The 20,453-nt window shown below is 44.9% G+C and overlaps 1 protein-coding gene across 1 annotated transcript in view; it reads right to left on the bottom strand.

The window, feature by feature from the left end:
- The window catches only part of EGFLAM (EGF like, fibronectin type III and laminin G domains), a 120,967-nt gene that overhangs the window by 74,042 nt on the left and 26,472 nt on the right, over positions 1 to 20,453 (bottom strand). The window contains exons 2-5 of the mRNA XM_044273441.1: positions 17,158 to 17,267; positions 14,050 to 14,133; positions 13,025 to 13,051; positions 7,628 to 7,745 (exon numbers count right to left, since the gene is read on the bottom strand). Of these exons, the coding sequence (XP_044129376.1) occupies positions 7,628 to 7,745; positions 13,025 to 13,051; positions 14,050 to 14,133; positions 17,158 to 17,267 (339 nt within the window). The remainder of the gene's footprint in view (positions 1 to 7,627; positions 7,746 to 13,024; positions 13,052 to 14,049; positions 14,134 to 17,157; positions 17,268 to 20,453) is intronic.

Below are 20,453 nucleotides of genomic sequence, written 5' to 3'. Positions count from 1 at the left end.
TGTGGGTGAGACCCCGCTCAGTGCTGTGGGTGAGACCCCGCTCAGTGCTGTGGAGGAGACCCCGCTCAGTGCTGTGGAGGAGACCCCGCTCAGTGCTGTGGAGGAGACCCCGCTCAGTGCTGTGGAGGAGACCCCGCTCGGCGCTGTGGAGGAGACCCCGCTCGGCGCTGTGGAGGAGACCCCGCTCGGCGTTGTGGAGGAGACCCCGCTCGGCGTTGTGGAGGAGACCCCGCTCGGCGTTGTGGAGGAGACCCCGCTCGGCGTTGTGGAGGAGACCCCGCTCGGCGCTGTGGAGGAGACCCCGCTCGGCGTTGTGGAGGAGACCCCGCTCGGCGTTGTGGAGGAGACCCCGCTCGGCGTTGTGGAGGAGACCCCGCTCGGCGTTGTGGAGGAGACCCCGCTCGGCGTTGTGATTGAGACCCCGCTCGGCGCTGTGATTGAGACCCCGCTCGGCGCTGTGATTGAGACCCCGCTCGGCGCTGTTATTGAGACCCCGCTCGGCGCTGTTATTGAGACCCCGCTCGGCGCTGTTATTGAGACCCCGCTCGGCGCTGTTATTGAGACCCCGCTCGGCGCTGTTATTGAGACCCCGCTCGGCGCTGTTATTGAGACCCCGCTCGGCGCTGTTATTGAGACCCCGCTCGGCGCTGTTATTGAGACCCCGCTCGGCGCTGTGATTGAGACCCCGCTCGGCGCTGTGATTGAGACCCCGCTCGGCGCTGTGATTGAGACCCCGCTCGGCGCTGTGATTGAGACCCCGCTCGGCGCTGTGATTGAGACCCCGCTCGGCGCTGTGATTGGGACCCCGCTCGGCGCTGTGATTGAGACCCCGCTCGGCGCTGTGATTGAGACCCCCGCTCGGCGCTGTGATTGAGACCCCGCTCGGCGCTGTGATTGAGACCCCGCTCGGCGCTGTGATTGAGACCCCGCTCGGCGCTGTGATTGAGACCCCGCTCGGCGCTGTGATTGAGACCCCGCTCGGTGCTGTGGGTGAGACCCCGCTCGGTGCTGTGGGTGAGACCCCGCTCAGTCAGCTCTCAGAGGAGACAACTACACAGACTGGAGCAGACATGGAGGTCAGTATACAGGACCCTCAGTCGTCCACAGTGTCAGCTGCACAGCGGTCTGGAGCAGACACAGGTGGATCTGCAGGACAATCTGGAGTCAGTAAGCCTGTAGAGGAAAGGCCCAGCACTGATCCTCCTGCAAACCGTCCACAATTCAGGAGACTGTTCTCCAATGTTACAAGGCCGGCAAACCCGCCACCTCAGAGGAGGAATGCGGTACGGATTAAGTATACGGGTCCAGAAGAAAACCTCCCCTCTAGACTGTACATAGGGAAAGTTCTTCTGAAGGACTTTATGAAATTTAAGGCATCTGAGGTATACGCCCTGATCCATATCCCCTCCAGCAGGATCTTTGACATCAGCTTTAAGCTTCAGTATGATTTGGACTTATTCTGGAATATATACAATGACACAAAAGAACAGTCAATCTGGGAGCATCTACAGGTGATCCAGCTGTCCAAGCCTCAGGTAGTGAGGGCCACCATCTTGTTCCAGTCTGAGGTGGTGGCGCTGGCAGATCTGGAGCACTGGCTGAGAAGACAGTGTCTGTTGAAGAGTCATCCTGTAAAAATCTATGATGAGGAAGACATCTGGAATGGCGGATACACCGTTATGATACAACTAGCGCAGAGTAATGGTGTGACCAGACATCTGCCACACTCCTTCTACCTGGGCTCAGAGAGGGGGATATGCTACTACCCCGGTCAGCCGCGACTGTGTCACAGATGTGGGGGCAGGCACCTCGCCATCAACTGCTCCCGTATTAAGTGCTCATTTTGTGGACAGTTTGGTCATTCAAAGGACGACTGTACAGGTCCAGTCATCTGTAACCTGTGTTTAGGATCTGGTCATACGTTCCGGGACTGTCCGCATGCAGATCATAATAAAGGCAGTGATGAGATTTTCTCAGAGGCCATGGAGGAAAGTCAGGAGGATGTCACTGCAAGAGCAGATACAACCCCAGAAACTGGTAGTCGTCCTGCTGAAGTAATGCAAAGTACTAGTGACCCTGCTGTAGAGAGTGGTGACCCTCCTGATGCACTACAAGTACCGGCAGAGTTGGAGACTGATAGCCAAACTACTCCATTACAAGTAACAACATCTGCTGAACCACAAATACCAGCTATTGAAAAGGCTTTGATATCCAGAAATCCTGCTGTGGAAACTAAAGTACCATCTGTAGCACTACAAGTACCAGCCACTGAAGAGAATTCTCATCTGCAGAGTAAAGTGACCAGTAAACCAGTTGCCAAACCACCTAAAGAACTGCCATCTACGTCTACAAAGCCTGATGGTCCAGCTGCAGGGCTCAGGAGGTCCTCTGTGGATGAAGAGGGGTTCCAGACTGTAAAAAGAAAGAACACCACTACAGCAAAGAAAACCCCGGATCCGCCAGTGCTGGCCATAACCTCCGGGCAGTATGGTGCGCTAGGGGAAGAAGAGTCAGAAGAAAAGATTGAAATGGACTATGTTTCTTCACATAACCCTGATGGTGACCCTCTGGAAGATGAACCTGGCCCTTCAGTGTCCACCAAAAGATGGGGTTCTAAAGGTCACAGCAGTGGAAGGAGAAAAAAGAATAAGAAAAACTAAGTGACCTGGATGAGGCTGAGAGTCAGCTCTATAAATGTGAACAGTGTGAAGACCAAGAACAGGCGGCAGGCGATCTACCAACGTCTGTCTCAGGAGAGATCTGACATCTTCTTCTTACAGGAGACTTATTTGAAGAGCAATGCTCATGTGTTTGCAGCCAAGAGAGACTGGAGACATGGAGCATCTTTCTGGTCCTTTGGGCTGGAGAGAAATGATGGTGTGGCGATTCTCTTCAATAAGATGGAAGTTGAGGTGGAGAGAGTCCTGGAGATCTGTCCGGGCCGCTGTCTGATGCTGGACTTCATACTGGACACTGTGTATTATAGAGCCATTAATGTTTATGCTCCTCAGACTAGAAAGGAGAGGAGGGAATTATTCCAGCAGATGAAGCCATATTGTTTTACATCCAGGGTGTTTATAATGTGCAGGGATTTTAATAGTGTCTCCTGTAATGTGGACCGTTCCAGTAGTCATAAGCAATTGAAATATGATGAGAACTTCCTTAACAATATAGTCCAGCAGGCTCATTTAGTGGATCCCTATGGTTTGCGTGGCTCCAATAGAGCCTACACTTACCATAAGGCCGGTAACGCCAGTAGAATAGACCGGGTGTACATAAAACGTGAAGTGAGGAGCTCTGACTACAGGACGAGTCCCATAGAGTTCTCTGACCATTGTATGGTGAGTGTCACGCTGGATCTGGCCGGGGCCGTGGTCTGTGGTAGGGGCTACTGGAAGGTGAATGGCTCGGTGCTGCAAGATCCAGGGTTTAGAGAGGCCTTTACCAGCTTCTATAATGACCGGAGGACCACCCAGTGTATGTGTGATGACACAGCAGAGTGGTGGGAGTGTATGAAGGGTGATATCAAGCAGTTTCTGATATGTGCTGCGAGGAGGCAAAGTAATGTGGAGTATATGAGGTATTCTGCGCTGAGGCTGCAGCTGAGCAGGTTATATGGTAAGATCAATAGTGGTGAGAAGATAGATGGTAAGTACGTCAGCCAGATAAAGCAGGAGATGAGAGAGCTGCAGTATGACCGCCTCAAGTCTCTCAAAGCAGAGGGGCAGTTTGATAATTGGGGGGTTCACAACCCAGACCCCTATATTGCCTGTAAGAACAGGGTTAATAAGAAGCTTATGACCAGCCTGTTAGATGAGCATGGGGTGGAGCAGTCAGATCAGACTAAACTCCACAAGATTATTGGAGATTATTACAAAAATCTGTTTAAAGGCCGTCAGATAAGTGGTGACAGCATCAGAACTTACCTGAAAGGCGTCAAACTCCCTAAACTAGATCATGCACAAGCAGATGGCTTGGCCGAGCCCATAACTGAGGAGGAGGTGAAGAGGAGCATTGACTCCTTAAAAACCAAGAAGAGCCCGGGCCTGGACGGTCTGACCAGTGAATTCTATAAGGAGTTTAGAGATATATTAGCCCCAGACCTGGCGCAGGTCTATAATGATTGCCTCTCTGCCAGGAAACTTCTACAGTCACAATATAAATCTGTTCTGGTTCTCCTGGCAAAGAAAGGAAATCTAAAAGACTTAAAAAACTGGCGTCCATTGTCCTTACTGAACACTGATTATAAGGTCTTGGCCAAGATCTTGTATCACAGGCTGAGTGCGGTGGCAGATGACCTGATCATCTCCAACCAGACGTGTGGTGTGAAAAGCCGGACTATAGAGGACTCATTGCTGCTGGTGAGGGACGCGGTGACCTACATCAGGCAGCACAATGGAGGAGCATATGTGGTGGGGTTAGATCAGAGCAAGGCCTTTGACAGAGTCCATCATGACTACCTGTACCAGGTGTTGTTGGAGTATGGCCTTCCTGCACGCTTCGTACAATGGCTGCAGGTTCTCTATATGGAGGCGGTAAGCCAGCCTCTGATTAATGGTCACTTGGCAGAACCCTTTAGGATCATGTCTGGTGTAAGGCAGGGCTGCCCTCTAAGCCCATTATTGTACGTCTTCAGTCTGGATCCTTTTTAAGAAAGTTGCAGGATAATAGAAATCTCTTGGGGTTGGAATGTCACCTACAGAGTAAAATAGTGGACATAAAGTTCTGTGCTTATGCGGACGATGTGACTGTTCTGGTCTCGTCTAGTGAGGACTGTGCGGCCCTACAACAGGAGATAGCAGCTTTCTCTCGAGTGTCGAATTCTGCTGTGAATATGGATAAGAGCGAGGCGTTGTGGCTGGGGGGTGACCATGGGGTCTTCTCAGTGCCCTTTAGAACAGTGCAGGACAAGATAAAGATTTTGGGGATTCAGTTTGGAACTGTAGATGATGGGAAGGTGAACTGGGAGGAGAAGCTGGCGGTGTGTGAGCAGAAGGTGCAGTGCTGGAGGCACTGGAAGCTGACTTATCAGGAGAAGATCCGCCTGCTGAAAAGCTTCCTTCTCCCACTATTCCTCTATGTCAGTGTGGTGTTCCCAGTGCCCGATAAGTTACTTACCAGACTGACCAATATCTTCTTCCACTTCTTGTGGGGTAATAGGGTGAATATAGTCAGGAGGAACATTGTCTATCTCCCCCAGAAGGAGGGCGGCCTGTCCATGCCCTGCCCAGAGCTCTTCTTTAACTTAATGAGGAATTTCTCATTTTGTAAGAGTTCAGAGCTGAAGCTGTGGAGTCATCTGTTTAAGAACCAGATCCAGCAGTTTGTGTCTGTGTGGTCGGTAGGGGACCCCATTAAGAGGATCTCGGGGCGCATTAAGAATAACGTTTCCTGGTATGCGGTACAAGCAATTAGCAAGATTATTAAATGGAAAATCTTATATGGTGAGGTAAAGCAGCTCAGTAGGAAAGAGATGTATAAGAACCTGCTGATATCTCAGTTTAGTGCCCATATTCAGCTGAGGAACGCCCCGAACCTGGATGTAAAACAGGCTGTGAAAATCCTGGAGGACCCCAGAGTCCCCGCTCACATGAAGGATGTGTCATGGCTGGCATTTCATGGTAAAATGTATGTCAGGGACAATCTAAAGTGTAGAAATGTGCCAGACAGATCCTGCCCTAGAGGGCAATGCCATCAGGTACTGGAGACCATGGAGCATCTTCTGCTGGACTGTCCGTTCAGTGTCCAGGTATGGGAGGCTGTGTCACGGTCCCTTCAGTTACCACATCTAGTGGGGCAGCCGTATAATCAGCTCTTGTATGGAGACTTCCCCCCAGATCTCAGACAATACAGCAGAAGTTCCCTGTATGTAGTGAATGTGGTGACCATGTACCATCTGTGGTGTGCGCGGTGCTGCCTGGTCATCAACAGAGAGCTCCTGACCTGTGATAAAATCTTATATAATATCCTGGAAAGTCTGAAGATGATATATAAGAAAGACCTGAAAAATAACCGCAATAACGTGTACTGGAGGAACATCCATGTGTCAGCAATTGTATAATGCGTTGTGATGTGTATTATGAAAGTGATGTCACTTTATATTTATTCTTTTCTATGATTTTATAGTAAGTGTATTGTAATATTTTGTTGCCTGTTTTTAAATAAAAAGATCATTATAGTAGTTATATTTTTGTACATCGGGGGCAGTATTATAGTAGTTATATTCTTGTACATAGGAGGCAGTATTATAGTAGTTATATTCTTGTACATAGGAAGCAGTATTATAGTAGTTATATTCTTGTACATAGGAGCAGTATTATAGTAGTTATATTCTTGTACATAGGAGCAGTATTATAGTAGTTATATTCTTGTACATAGGAAGCAGTATTATAGTAGTTATATTCTTGTACATAGGAGCAGTATTATAGTAGTTATATTCTTGTACATAGGAGCAGTATTATAGTAGTTATATTCTTGTACACAGGAGCAGTATTATAGTAGTTATATTCTTGTACATAGGAATAGTATTATAGTAGTTCAATTCTTGTACATAGGAGGCAGTATTATAGTAGTTATATCCTTGTACATAGGAGGTAGTATTATAGTAGTTATATTCTTGTACATAGGAGGCAGTATTATAGTAGTTATATTCTTGTACATAGGAGGCAGTATTATAGTAGTTATATTCTTGTACATAGGAGCAGTATTATAGTAGTTATATTCTTGTACATAGGAGCAGTATTATAGTAGTTATATTCTTGTACATAGGAGCAGTATTATAGTATTTATATTCTTGTACATAGGAGCAGTATTATAGTATTTATATTCTTGTACATAGGAGGCAGTATTATAGTAGTTATAGTCTTGTACATAGGGAGCCGTATTATGGTAGTTATATTCTTGTACATAGGAGCAGTATTATAGTAGTTATATTCTTGTACATAGCAGCAGTATTATAGTAGTTATATTCTGGTACATAGGAGGCAGCATTATAGTAGTTATATTCTGGTAGTTATATTCTTGTATATAGGAGCAGTATTATAGTAGTTATGTTCTTGTACATAGGAGACAGTATTATAGTAGTTATGTTCTTGTACATAGGAGCAGTATTATAGTAGTTATGTTCTTGTTACATAGGAGCAGTATTATAGTAGTTATATTCTTGTACATAGGGGGCAGTATTATAGTAGTTATATTCTGGTAGTTATATTCTTGTACATAGGAGGCAGCATTATAGTAGTTATATTCTGGTAGTTATATTCTTGTACATAGGAGGCAGTATTATAGTAGTTATATTCTTGTACATAGGAGACAGTATTATAGTAGTTATGTTCTTGTACATAGGAGGCAGTATTATAGTAGTTATATTCTTGTACATAGGGGGCAGTATTATAGTAGTTATATTCTTGTACATAGAAGCAGTATTATAGTAGTTATATTCTTGTACATAGGAGCAGTATTATAGTAGTTATATTCTTGTACATAGGAGCAGTATTATAGTAGTTATATTCTTGTATATAGAAGCAATGTTGTAGCAGTTTTATTCTTGCACATAAGAGGCAGTATTATAGCAATTATGTTCTTGTATATATAAGTAATGTATGGTTAGTTCAGTCATGGTTCTTACCCGGAGATAGAGTTGACACATCTCTTGGCATACTGGCTCTTCCTTTACCTGCCCAGCTATAGGCTCCCACACTAACCCGATGCAGTGTTCCTGGCTGTAAATTGTTGAGGATGACTTTCTAATGGGAAAGACAAGAATATTAATGTAACACTTGCAGTAAATAGCCCCCACAATGCTGAATTGAACATTTGACCACTTCACAGTAGTGAACGACTCCAGGACTTTTACTTGCTTTTTATGGAGTATACCTACTTTTCTTTAGGAGGGAAAAGCTCTTTAATGTGAATCAGTCACCTGTACACCCCCCCCCCCCCTCCCACACACACACTCACACGCCAGCTGTTTTACATACTTTTTTCTATAGCAATGAATGACTGGGGAAGTTCATGTATATCAGTGACTGGAGCTGTTTAATAGAGAATTTTTAGCAAAATGATTGCGTCCGGCCGGCCGTTAAAGGAGGTGACCAGGGGACATAGCTATAAGGGGAGCGGACATAGCAGTTGCATCCAGCCCTGTTACGCATTCTACATTGGGCCTAGGAGCTTCATGTTCGTCCACTGAAAGCCTATCATATGTGAATTCAAGGTCAGAACCCAGTGTGACCTCCCTTTTAAGTCACAGACACTTTTGGGAATAGTGAGTTTTGACACAATTGCAGACCTGGTGCATGTTTTAACCTGTGACACGAGAAAGACATTTACAGGAATAAGTCACATCTACTGAATATACAACAGCAAATTTAGAATTGGTATTTGCACCTGCAAAAAAAAATATTTATGGTGGGAATGTTTAAAAAAAAGTTTTGTCCAAGTTGGGCAACCAGTGTTCAGAACAGAGATGCCCTGGTGTTCTGCTGACCACTACGCGAGGCCAGCTGGGATGGCAGGGTCAAGATGCAAGCAGACATTCATTTGTGCAGGCACACATGCAAATGGAAGCTCCTGTCCTGGGTCCCATTGCAAAAACTAGAAAAAAGCCCCATCATTCAATAGGGGAGGTGTTGATGCGGCCAGGAAGAGTGCCTCTTGGCTTTGGCTCATGCCTGTAGAGGGATCTGGAAAGAACTGATAGAGCAGTGTTTCCCAACCAGTGTCCCTCCAGCTGTTGCAAAACTACAACTCCCAGCATGCCCGGACAGACTTTGGTTGTGCAGGCATGCTGGGAGTTGTAGTTTTGCAACAGCTGGAGGCACACTGGTTGGGAAACACTGTGATAGAGCATACAGACTACTTGTCTTAATAGTGCAATTATTGCACCATTTCAGCTTTACCTGGCTATAGACATTAAATGTCATGTTCTTTCCGATGACATCATCAGCCCTGATTTTCCATTGCATAATTACATCAATAAGTCAAGGAACATAAGTGGATCCCAAATGGCTCTGTCACTGCTTATCTCTTCTAGGGTAATAAAAAAGATCAGACCGGGACCGTATCCTGTCCAGTCCATCTCTCCTGGGCAAATGTGGCAGCCCCAATAGCTTGGATTAATCTAGAGTTTTAAATGAAGGGCTCATGCAAACCCCCGAGTTCTATTGGGGCCCTGCTGTCAGATTTAGTATAAGTCTAAAAGTTAACAGGTTAAGATGGAAAAGAAAAATATATAAAAAAATGTATTTAAAAAATGCAGTACCGAGAATGGCCACTAGGGTCTTCTAGAGACGTGGTCATCCAAGAGAAGCCAATATATATAGGATATCAGGGGACTGAAAATCCTTCAAAACTGTAGCCCATGTTAGATATATTCTTTCAGTGTAATTTCTATACTATCTTCCTGACCATATACAGTACAGACCAAAAGTTTGGACACAGCTTCTCATTCAAAGAGTTTTCTTTATTTTCATGACTATGAAAATTGTAGATTCACACGGAAGGCATCAAAACTATGAATTAACACATGTGGAATTATATACATAACAAAAAAGTGTGAAACAACTGAAAATATGTCATATTCTAGGTTCTTCAAAGTAGCCACCTTTTGCTTTGATTACTGCTTTGCACACTCTTGGCATTCTCTTGATGTGCTTCAAGAGGTAGTCACCTGAAATGGTTTTCACTTCACAGGTGTGCCCTGTCAGGTTTAATAAGTGGGATTTCTTGCCTCATAAATGGGGTTGGGACCATCAGTTGCGTTGTGGAGAAGTCAGGTGGATACACAGCTGATAGTCCTACTGAATAGACTGTTAGAATTTGTATTATGGCAAGAAAAAAGCTAAGTAAAGAAAAACGAGTGGCCATCATTACTTTAAGAAATCAAGGTCGGTCAGTCCGAAAAATTGGGAAAACTTTGAAAGTGTCCCCAAGTGCAGTCACAAAAACCATCAAGCGCTACAAAGAAACTGGCTCACATGCGGACCGCCCCAGGAAAGGAAGACCAAGAGTCACCTCTGCTGCGGAGGATAAGTTCATCCGAGTCACCAGCCTCAGAAATCTCAGGTTAACAGCAGCTCAGATTAGAGACCAGGTCAATGCCACACAGAGTTCTAGCAGCAGACACATCTCTAGAACAACTGTTAAGAGGAGACTGTGTGAATCAGGCCTTCATGGTAGAATATCTGCTAGGAAACCACTGCTAAAGACAGGCAACAAGCAGAAGAGACTTGTTTGGGCTAAAGAATACAAGGAATGGACATTAGACCAGTTGAAATCTGTGCTTTGGTCTGATGAGTCTAAATTTGAGATCTTTGGTTCCAACCACCGTGTCTTTGTGCGACGCAGAAAAGGTGAACGGATGGACTCTACATGCCTGGTTCCCACCGTGAAGCATGGAGGAGGAGGTGTGATGGTGTGGGGGTGCTTTGCTGGTGACACTGTTGGGGATTTATTCAAAATTGAAGGCATACTGAACCAGCATGGCTACCACAGCATCTTGCAGCGGCATGCTATTCCATCCGGTTTGCGTTTAGTTGGACCATTATTTATTTTTCAACAGGACAATGACCCCAAACACACCTCCAGGCTGTGTAAGGGCTATTTGACCATGAAGGAGAGTGATGGGGTGCTGCGCCAGATGACCTGGCCTCCACAGTCACCGGACCTGAACCCAATCGAGATGGTTTGGGGTGAGCTGGACCGCAGAGTGAAGGCAAAAGGGCCAACAAGTGCTAAGCATCTCTGGGAACTCCTTCAAGACTATTGGAAGACCATTTCTGGTGACTAGCTCTTGAAGCTCATCAAGAGAATGCCAAGAGTGTGCAAAGCAGTAATCAAAGCAAAAGGTGGCTACTTTGAAGAACCTAGAATATGACATTTTCAGTTGTTTCACACTTTTTTGTTATGTATATAATTCCACATGTGTTAATTCATAGTTTTGATGCCTTCAGTGTGAATCTACAATTTTCATAGTCATGAAAATAAAGAAAACTCTTTGAATGAGAAGGTGTGTCCAAACGTTTGGTCTGTACTGTATGTTCTACTAATATTGGTCATGGATCCTATAAAGATGCAGATCATGATACAAGGGTGAACAGAACCTATAATAATAATATTATTATTATTATTATTAATAACAGAACCTAACACAAGTGCAGTACCAGTTAAAACCACTAGGGGATCAAGTGTAGAATTTCTGTTTATACACATATAATCAATATGTGCATAGTTCCTCTCAGTCAATATGCAGACCCCCAGTATCCTGATATGCGGCAGGTAGATAGATGACAAATACCAAGACACCTCTAAATAAAATGAAGTTCCCATCAGAAAACACTGATCATCTGTCCCATAAAGTTACATTGTGCCAGCCAGTAACTGACAGTCCTTGACTGACACAGGATGCTGCAGAAATCATCAGAACATTTTTAGTTTATTTTGATTCCATTTCCATCATCACCGGCCATGTATGCAATGTGCTGTAATGATGGGAGAAGGTCGGCATCTCTGCACACCATCTGGTATAGATAGTCTTATATTCTACAAAGGGTTTGCTGCCTTCCCTTTGGGTCAGTTCCCCACCTGCTTGTTTTGCCATGGCCGCGTTCTGAGGTTGCAATGACTGCATGAAAACTAAACCCAATGACTGCAAGAGAGAGGTCCTGCACAGGTTCTTACCACCCAGTGCCAATGAGGACAGAACCAGATAGATTGGAAACCCTTATGGCTCTTATACACATTAAGGTTCCATTCACACGGAAAATTGCGGATACCGTCTGTGTGCGTTCCACATTTTGAGGCCGGCCCTATGATTGAAAAGTCTATTCTTGTACGTGGACATGCTTTATATTTTTTGTTGAAATGAATGTGTCCGCACCTGTTCCACAATGGGTCTGCACCTGTTCCACAATGGGTCTGCACCTGTTCCGCAATGGGTCTGCACCTGTCCTGCAATGGGTCTGCACCTGTCCTGCAATGGGTCTGCACCTGTTCCGCAATGGGTCTGCACCTGTTCCGCAATGGGTCTGCACCTGTTCCGCAGTGGGTCTGCACCTGTTCCGCAGTGGGTCTGCACCTGTTCCGCAGTGGGTCTGCACCTGTTCCGCAATGGGTCTGCACCTGTTCCTGTTCCGGACATGTAAATGGACCCTAAAAAGCATCTGTCGGCCATTTGGTACCTATGATATGGACTGATCTGTTACTATGTTGGTCCCATGTTCATATGTGCCCGCATTGCTGAGAATAATGATGTTTTAATATATGCAAATGAGCCTCTAGGAGCAACAGGGGCGTTACCATTACACCTAGAGGCTCTGCTCTCTCTGCAATTGCCACACCCTCTGCATTTGATTGGCAGAGCCAGGCATGATTATGTTTTCACTACCTGGAGATAGTGCAGCAGTGGCAGAGAGAGCTGAGCCTCTAGGTGTAATGGCAATGCCCCCATTGCTCTTAGAGGCTCATTTGCATATATTTAAACATAATTATTCTCAGCAATGCGGGCACATATGAACATGGAACATACATGGGTGACTTCAGCTTCCAGGTCAGCCAGTGTCATAGGTACAAAACTGCTGACAGATGCCCTTTAATGTATTGTTGGCTGAACCCCCATGAACAGAGGGTACAGCCTAATGTGTATGGGAGCTCCCGATTCTTCCTGGACAGATGCTATTGGGTGAGATGAGCACTGGGTGTGGTAAATATCTTTGCCCGATCTTTTTGTTCTCCCAGGACATAAGCCAACGCCGGTAATGTCCGGCAGTAGAGGTGTCTGACAACATGCTTGGCCAAACCAAATATGTATGTCTATGGGGGAGTCGGAAGACGATTGTTCGACCAACACCTATTGTATGGCCAGCAATAGAAACGGTCTGGTATATACTGTGTGCCCGCGCTACAAAATCCCTCCACAGCAGCCAGTAGTAATAACCTGACATAATAACCTATGACATCATTATATATATATACATACAACTACAAACCATCAGACACATCCTCAGCCGAGCACAACTCTACTTACAAACATTTCCACCGCCTCCAGCTGCCCCTGAAATAGAAACAGTTATTGTTATTTTTTTATTTTTATGGATAGCATCACAATTATAAAATCTATTAAGTCAATGAAAGAGAAACCATGTAGCGAGGTCTCCCATAGAGATACAGACATCTGGAGACAAGGCTCGATACCGAAACGCTACAGTCCTCTGTGGTGAATGGTGCTCCTCTCGGGGGTCGGAACAAGAGCACTTCTCGGTTGTATGGTCTACAAGAGGAGGCCGCAGGTTCTCGGCCAGAAATAGCTGCACACAACTAAATGACTATAAAATCTTACAAAAACAGAAAACATAACGAAACATATCATAATCTTAAAGGGGCTGTATCAGATATAAAGGGTCTTATTTTTTCTTTTCAAACACACAGTCGTGAACAACTCAGACTGAATGAAGCAGCTCTCTCTGCCCCTACCCTAGCAGGAAGTCTCAGGACCAGTGTCCCCTAACAATGCTGTGTGCTCTGGATTGGAAACACCATTCACTCGCAGCTGAACCTGTCTGCAGGATTTGGAATTTTAACTCTATCATTTCCAGTACACATATCTGCTTCTACAGATACTTAGAAGGGGGTTCCAAGTGTGCAATCTTAATGGCCTGTCTTAAATATTTGGATCTAACACTCCACACCCGTGCAGATCAGCTGAATGAAGGGGTTGCAACTCTCCAGCTGTAGTTTACCAGATACAGCGCCACATCTTTGGTTTGTGGCAATGTCTGGTACTGCAGTTCAGTCACATTCATTTGAGCTGCAGTTCCAGGCTCTGCCTGAACAAGATGTTTGGCGCTGTAGCTGGTAAACCATGGCTGAGGGAACAGCAGACACTTCATTCTGTTGACTGTGGGAGTACAGGGGTTTCACAGATTAGATGTTTATAGGCCAATGTTATATTCCTTTTGTTTTATATTGAAGGATTTTATGTGGATTTTGGAGCGGAGCTTTAACAGATCTTAAACGTAATTCTAAAAATATTCCAGTAATTATGTAACGTACCATATTCAGCATCTCCAGTTTGAGGGGAACGTCCTGAGTTTGCTGTTTCACGTGTTTGCCGTTGATCACTTCAGTGTAGAAAACCTATAAGAGATATCAGGGTGAAGGTGTCAACGGCTTCACCTTAATAACAGCGTGTATTATAATATGGAGCCAAGCAAAAGTAACCATCACAAGAGCTGAAATATCACCGCAACGGGCCAACCATCGCAGTATACAGGGCGGAAAGTGAAGGAATAACAGAGAAATGTAAATCCAGTCAGGATTTGGTGTGACCGTGCTTCGCCTTCAGCATCAGTTCTTCTAGGTAGACTTGTCCACAGTGTGAAGGAACTCAGCAGGGAGGTTGTTCCAGACATCTTGGAGAAGTAACCAAAGATCTTCTGTGGATGTAGGCTTACTCAGATCCTTCTGTCTCTTCATGTAATCCCAGACAGACTGGATGATATCAGGGCTCTGTGGAGGCCATCTCATCACTTCCAGGACTCCTTGTTCTTCTCTACACTGAAGATAGTTCTTACATGACATTAACTGGATGTTTGGGGTGCAGAATAAATTTAGAACCAATACCTGATGATACTGTATGATGGAACACATGTAACAGCAGGGAGCGCTATAACAGTCATGTAACAGCAGAGGGCGACATAACAAGTATGTAGCAGCAGAGAGCGACATAACAAGTATGTAACAGCAGGGGGCACCATAACAAGTATGTAACAGCAGGGGGCACCATAACAAGTATGTAACAGCAGGGGGCACCATAACAGTCATGTAACAGCAGGGGGCGCCATAACAAGTATGTAACAGCAGGGGGTGACATAACAAGTATGTAACAGCAGGGGGTGCCATAACAAGTATGTAACAGCAGGGGGCGCCATAACAAGTATGTAACAGCAGGAGGCGCCATAACAAGTATGTAACAGCAGAGGGCGACATAACAAGTATGTAACAGCAGGGGGCACCATAACAAGTATGTAACAGCAGGGGGTGACATAACAAGTATGTAACAGCAGGGGGTGACATAACAAGTATGTAACAGCAGGGGGTGACATAACAAGTATGTAACAGCAGGGGGCGACATAAGAAGTATGTAACAGCAGGGGGTGCCATAACAAGTATGTAACAGCAGAGGGCGACATAACAAGTATGTAACAGCAGGGGGCACCATAACAAGTATGTAACAGCAGAGAGCGACATAACAAGTATGTAACAGCAGGGGGCGCCATAACAAGTATGTAACAGCAGGGGGCGACATAAGAAGTATGTAACAGCAGGGGGTGCCATAACAAGTATGTAACAGCAGAAGGCGACATAACAAGTATGTAACAGCAGAAGGCGACATAACAAGTATGTAACAGCAGGGGGCACCATAACAAGTATGTAACAGCAGAGGGCGCCATAACAAGTATGTAACAGCAGAGGGCGACATAACAAGTATGTAACAGCAGGGGGCACCATAACAAGTATGTAACAGCAGAGAGCGACATAACAAGTATGTAACAGCAGGGGGCACCATAACACATATGTAAGAGCAGGCGGTTGCATAACAAGTATGTAACAGCAGGGGGCGCCATAACAAGTATGTAACGGCAGGGGGCACCATAACAAGTATGTAACAGCAGGGGGCACCATAACAAGTATGTAACGGCAGGGGGTGCCATTACAAGTATGTAACAGCAGGGGGCACCATAACAAGTATGTAACAGCAGGGGGCGCCATAACAAGTACGTAACAGAACATACCCTGACTATCAGAGAGGATCCAGAGCTAAATTGTTTTTCCAGAATTAGAAAAAAAAACATTCTAGTTTTATTTTCTAAACAGCGCCACAGCTGTTCACAGGTTGTGTGCGGTATTGCAGCTCCACTGAAGTGAATGGGGATCATTTGCAATACCAGATACAACCTGTGAACATGCAGGACACTGTTTTTGGAAGATATGAAGAATGATTTTTTTACTACCCAGCACCCTTCCCTGTGACTTTGATACATCCCGATGGCTCCTATGGTCCTGGGCTGTCACCATGGATGGTCATTGATGTTCTGCACGCCACTGTGTCTGATGATTAGAGGTCAGGGTGTCCGGCGTCTCTTCCAGATGCAGGGATCTCTCGCCTTTCATCTTTCTGTTAGCTCATTCCGGCTACATCCTCTTATTGATTAGTCTGTCTCCGCCATTGTTACTAATTAGGTGAGAATTGTCATCAGAGGGCGGCGGGGCGGTCTTCCGGGACCCCGCTCTCCTCTCCACTGTTATCTCCAGAGGATAAACTCATTTTCTGTTGCGATAAATGGCAGCGGTCTCCGTGGCCTGTCTCTCAGCTTTGATCCGCACGGCTCGGCTCCGGCTAATGATTCTTTCAGGTCAAATCCTCCTCATTTCTGGCAGTGGCGTTACGAATTTTCCTCCCTTCTCCATTTAGCTTGTAGCACCTGTAATGGATGATGTCATTTCTGTAACTGATGATGTCATTTTTCACCGGTACGTGTAATTGGTCTCCCACTTGCGGCCAATTTCAATACTCGGGGGCCGTGTACAATTAATTTTTTCTGCTACTTCTGGTAATTTATGAGCCTTGTCTCTCATTGTTTGCTCTGGAGGTAAATTTATCGGCGCGGCTGTGGTTTATGCAGATCCGTTTTAAATATGTCGCCCCCAGGAGCTTGAAGAAATGTATCCAGCGAGTCAGTGGAAGCTAAAAAACCCGCCACTCTATTACTCCACATTGTGCTCCACTTATACAACCGATGGATGGAGACGGAACTGGATCAGATCCTTTACTTGACTTCTCTTAAAGGGAATGTCCATCCTGGCCAGCACAATTTTTTTATATCTACATGGATAATGGATGACGATAGTGATTTGGATCCCTGTGACGACTATGAATGTACAGGATGTGATAAATACAACAACACACAATATAGATCCATAAGAATTGAACACCCCGTAGGTGACCGACACAATTGATAGGGAACTGCGCGGTTTTATATTTGTATATTGTTGGTCACGTTGAACAGATATGGCGGGATAGTGACATACACCCAACAATCATTCCATACGCACTACTTTTTTATTCCTGTAGTTATTTCTGATCAGTTTTTGACTTACTGTGTAGCCATTGATGGTACTTGCGTGCTGCCGGGGCATTCGCCATTGAACGCTGAGGGCCGTACAGTTAAGAGCTTCAAGATTAATGTCCAGTGGGGGCCCCAGCCGCTCTGTGAAGACAGAAATCATGGCATTAGTAACCGATATAATACAGATGGCAACCTAAATGTCTGGTTTTAGAAAAAGAATCCAAAAACTGATACAATGTGTCAACCCCCTGTTGGCATTTCAAAAAAATTACAAAAAATTTCGAAGAGTCTGACAATACATCGTTTGGCCAACAGCTATCCATCCCGACCCCCCACACACACACACACACACTCATGCAGCTTGGCTCGGTTCAGTGTGTAAGAGGGTCAGTATGGCCATGGACCCTGGCACGATACTCCACTGATGGACGATGCAGTAATAGAGGTGGAGTTGAAAGAAACAGAATTTTACTCCACTTGAAGCAAAAAATATAATGGTCGCAAAGTGGCACATAGCTTGGCGGTTACAGTCTTTACTGGGCACAAAGCTTGCCAGTTACCATTGCTAATGGGCACTCTGCTTGGTGTTTACAAGTAATGGCAGAGAACTTGTTGGTTACAGTCTCTAGCAGGCATACTGCTTGCCAGTTACAGTCACAATTAGGAACACAACTTGGTGATTACAGGTAACGGCCTACAACTTGATGGTTACAGTCTCTAATAGGCACAAAGCTTTCCAGTTACCATTGCTAATGGGCACTCTGCTTGGTGTTTACAAGTAATAGCAGAGAACTTGATGGTTACAGTCTCTGGCAGGCATACTGCTTAAAAGTTAGTCACAATTAGGAACACAACTTGGCGATTACAGGTAACGGCCTACAACTTGATGGTTACAGTCTCTAATAGGCACAAAGCTTGCCAGTTACCATTGCTAATGGGCACTCTGCTTTGTGTTTACAAGTAATGGCAGAGAACTTGATGGTTACAGTCTCTGGCAGGCATACTGCTTAAAAGTTAGTCACAATTAGGAACACAACTTGGCGATTGCAGGTAACGGCCTACAACTTGATGGTTACAGTCTCTAATAGGCACACTGCTTGCCAGTTACAGTCACAATTAGGAACACAACTTGGCGATTACAGGTAACGGCCTTCAACTTGATGGTTACAGTCTCTAATAGGCACAAAGCTTGCCAGTTACCATTGCTAATGGGCACTCTGCTTGGTGTTTACAAGTAATGGCAGAGAACTTGATGGTTACAGTCTCTAGCAGGAATACTGCTTGCCAGTTACAGTCACAATTAGGAACACAACTTGGCGATTACAGGTAACGGCCTACAACTTGATGGTTACAGTCTCTAATAGGCACACCGCTTGCCAGTTACAGTCACAATTGGGCACATAGCATGTTGGTTACCAGTAAAGGCACAAATATTGATGGTTATGGTTAACCTCAAAGAGCAACTCACAATGCAAGATTCATGCTGGGTCTCAGTAGACCTGGCACTGTTTTGGTCTCTGGTCACATTTTCAGGCTGGGACAACATGGCTAGCACCCAGCTAGGTACAGGAATATAGTGATGAGTGGCATAGGCAATATTCGTTTTTGCGATATTTCGCAAATTTTTGACATAATATTTGCAATAAATTCACAAATTCTAGAATTCGTGATCTCCAGTCATTATTTTCGCGATTGCGCAAATCGGCACTAATGATGCATATATTTTTTGTGCAATACATGCAACTTCACATTTTATCAGGTCTGAGTAGATTAGTATTGTTGTGACATCACAGCACTGTGTCTAACAGAGACACTAATCCCTATCACACTACCTAACACCCTGCACTGGAACCAGATACACTATATCACTATATAACCTACACTGACTATCTCCCACTAACTATCTGTATTATATATATATATGAGGTAACTAACTAATGTAATTGGATGAGGAATAGGATCCAGATGAAAGCACAGAGCACAGCAATGTCACTGCTTTCTCTCCCCCAGAACTGCAAAAAACTGCAGAAAATGGCTGCTGGGGAGTTTCCTATAAAGTAAGGGGTAGGCAACTTTCCTATTGGTTGCTAGGGATGTTGCTAAGCTCTGACAAAGATATTTCAGCCTTCTCATTGGCCCACAAGCAAGAAAGGAGGTTACCGATGGCATTTTTTTAAAATTATATTTACGATTACGAATATATAGCACTATATATATATAGGAGATGGACCCCCAACGATCAGATACTGATGACCTATCCTGAGGATAGGTCATCAATATTAAACATTGGGACAACCCCTTTGAGCATCACTGACGTAAAATAGACCTAAAACAAGTCTGTGCAACATGATGAAGCAGTGCATTGTATAGCAAATGCAGCTTCATTTGACTACTTCAATACACATAGCTAGTTTACTCAAAGACTGGTTCTGTAAGCAGAGTTGTATACAGAAGTAATAGGGCTTTATAAAAAAAAAATGTATAGCCCTACTGTCAAAAAGGGCCACACCCCTAAAAGGGTTAGAAGATACTCCTGGTCTTTGATCCCAGTCTCCAAATTTACTTCTCAATGATAAAATGTATGTAGTCACGACTAGAGGGAGCTCATTACATGTACTAGTATACAGCTCCTACTGGACTACTTGTGAGTTGTATAACTATGCATACAGTGAGCTCCCTCTAGTGGAGGAAACCAGAACTTTATCATCTACCACTATGACTTTGGAGCCAGTCTCCGCTAGCTGTAGTGTAATCTGCCTGTATGATAAGTAGCAGAAATATTAGTCAGTGTCATTTTATTTTTGGAATTTGAGGTTTGATTTAAAAATATGTTCCATTCACAGGTGACTTTAATGAAACCCTGCAATGTATGCTAATGCTCAGTCAATCCTTTGATGTGTTGTGTGCCAGTGATTTCATATCTGTGATCTACAGACCTGTTTTCAGCCAGTATCAGACCCTGAGGATCCTTTCTTGTTACATTGTACACACAGAAGTGTCATCTATAAGATCTAATAGCTCATTACTGATCATCCCGTAAGACATCGGCCCTTGTGATAAGTGATGGCTTCAAAATCACCTCCAATGGGGCTGGTGTTAGGAGGGTGAAACTGGGCAATAATCAAAGGCCCTTGTCCCCCATGGGGCCCCAGCAGCACCACTATCTCCCCTCTTAATGATCAGGTAGAGTGCTGTCCCCTTTATCTCCTCAATGCATTCATGTCTATGATCAGTGCAGGGAGGAAGCAGAAACATCCATGTTCAACCTCCTGCTATGGACTATGGAAGGCAGGGGGGCATAGGGAGCAGTCTGTGAGAGGGGGAGCA

This window comes from Bufo gargarizans, unplaced genomic scaffold (assembly GCF_014858855.1).
Source record: "Bufo gargarizans isolate SCDJY-AF-19 unplaced genomic scaffold, ASM1485885v1 fragScaff_scaffold_685_pilon:::fragment_2:::debris, whole genome shotgun sequence".
Lineage (NCBI taxonomy): Eukaryota > Metazoa > Chordata > Amphibia > Anura > Bufonidae > Bufo > Bufo gargarizans.
Note: the sequence above shows the minus strand (reverse complement) of the source record. Positions and strands in the feature narration are given on the sequence as shown.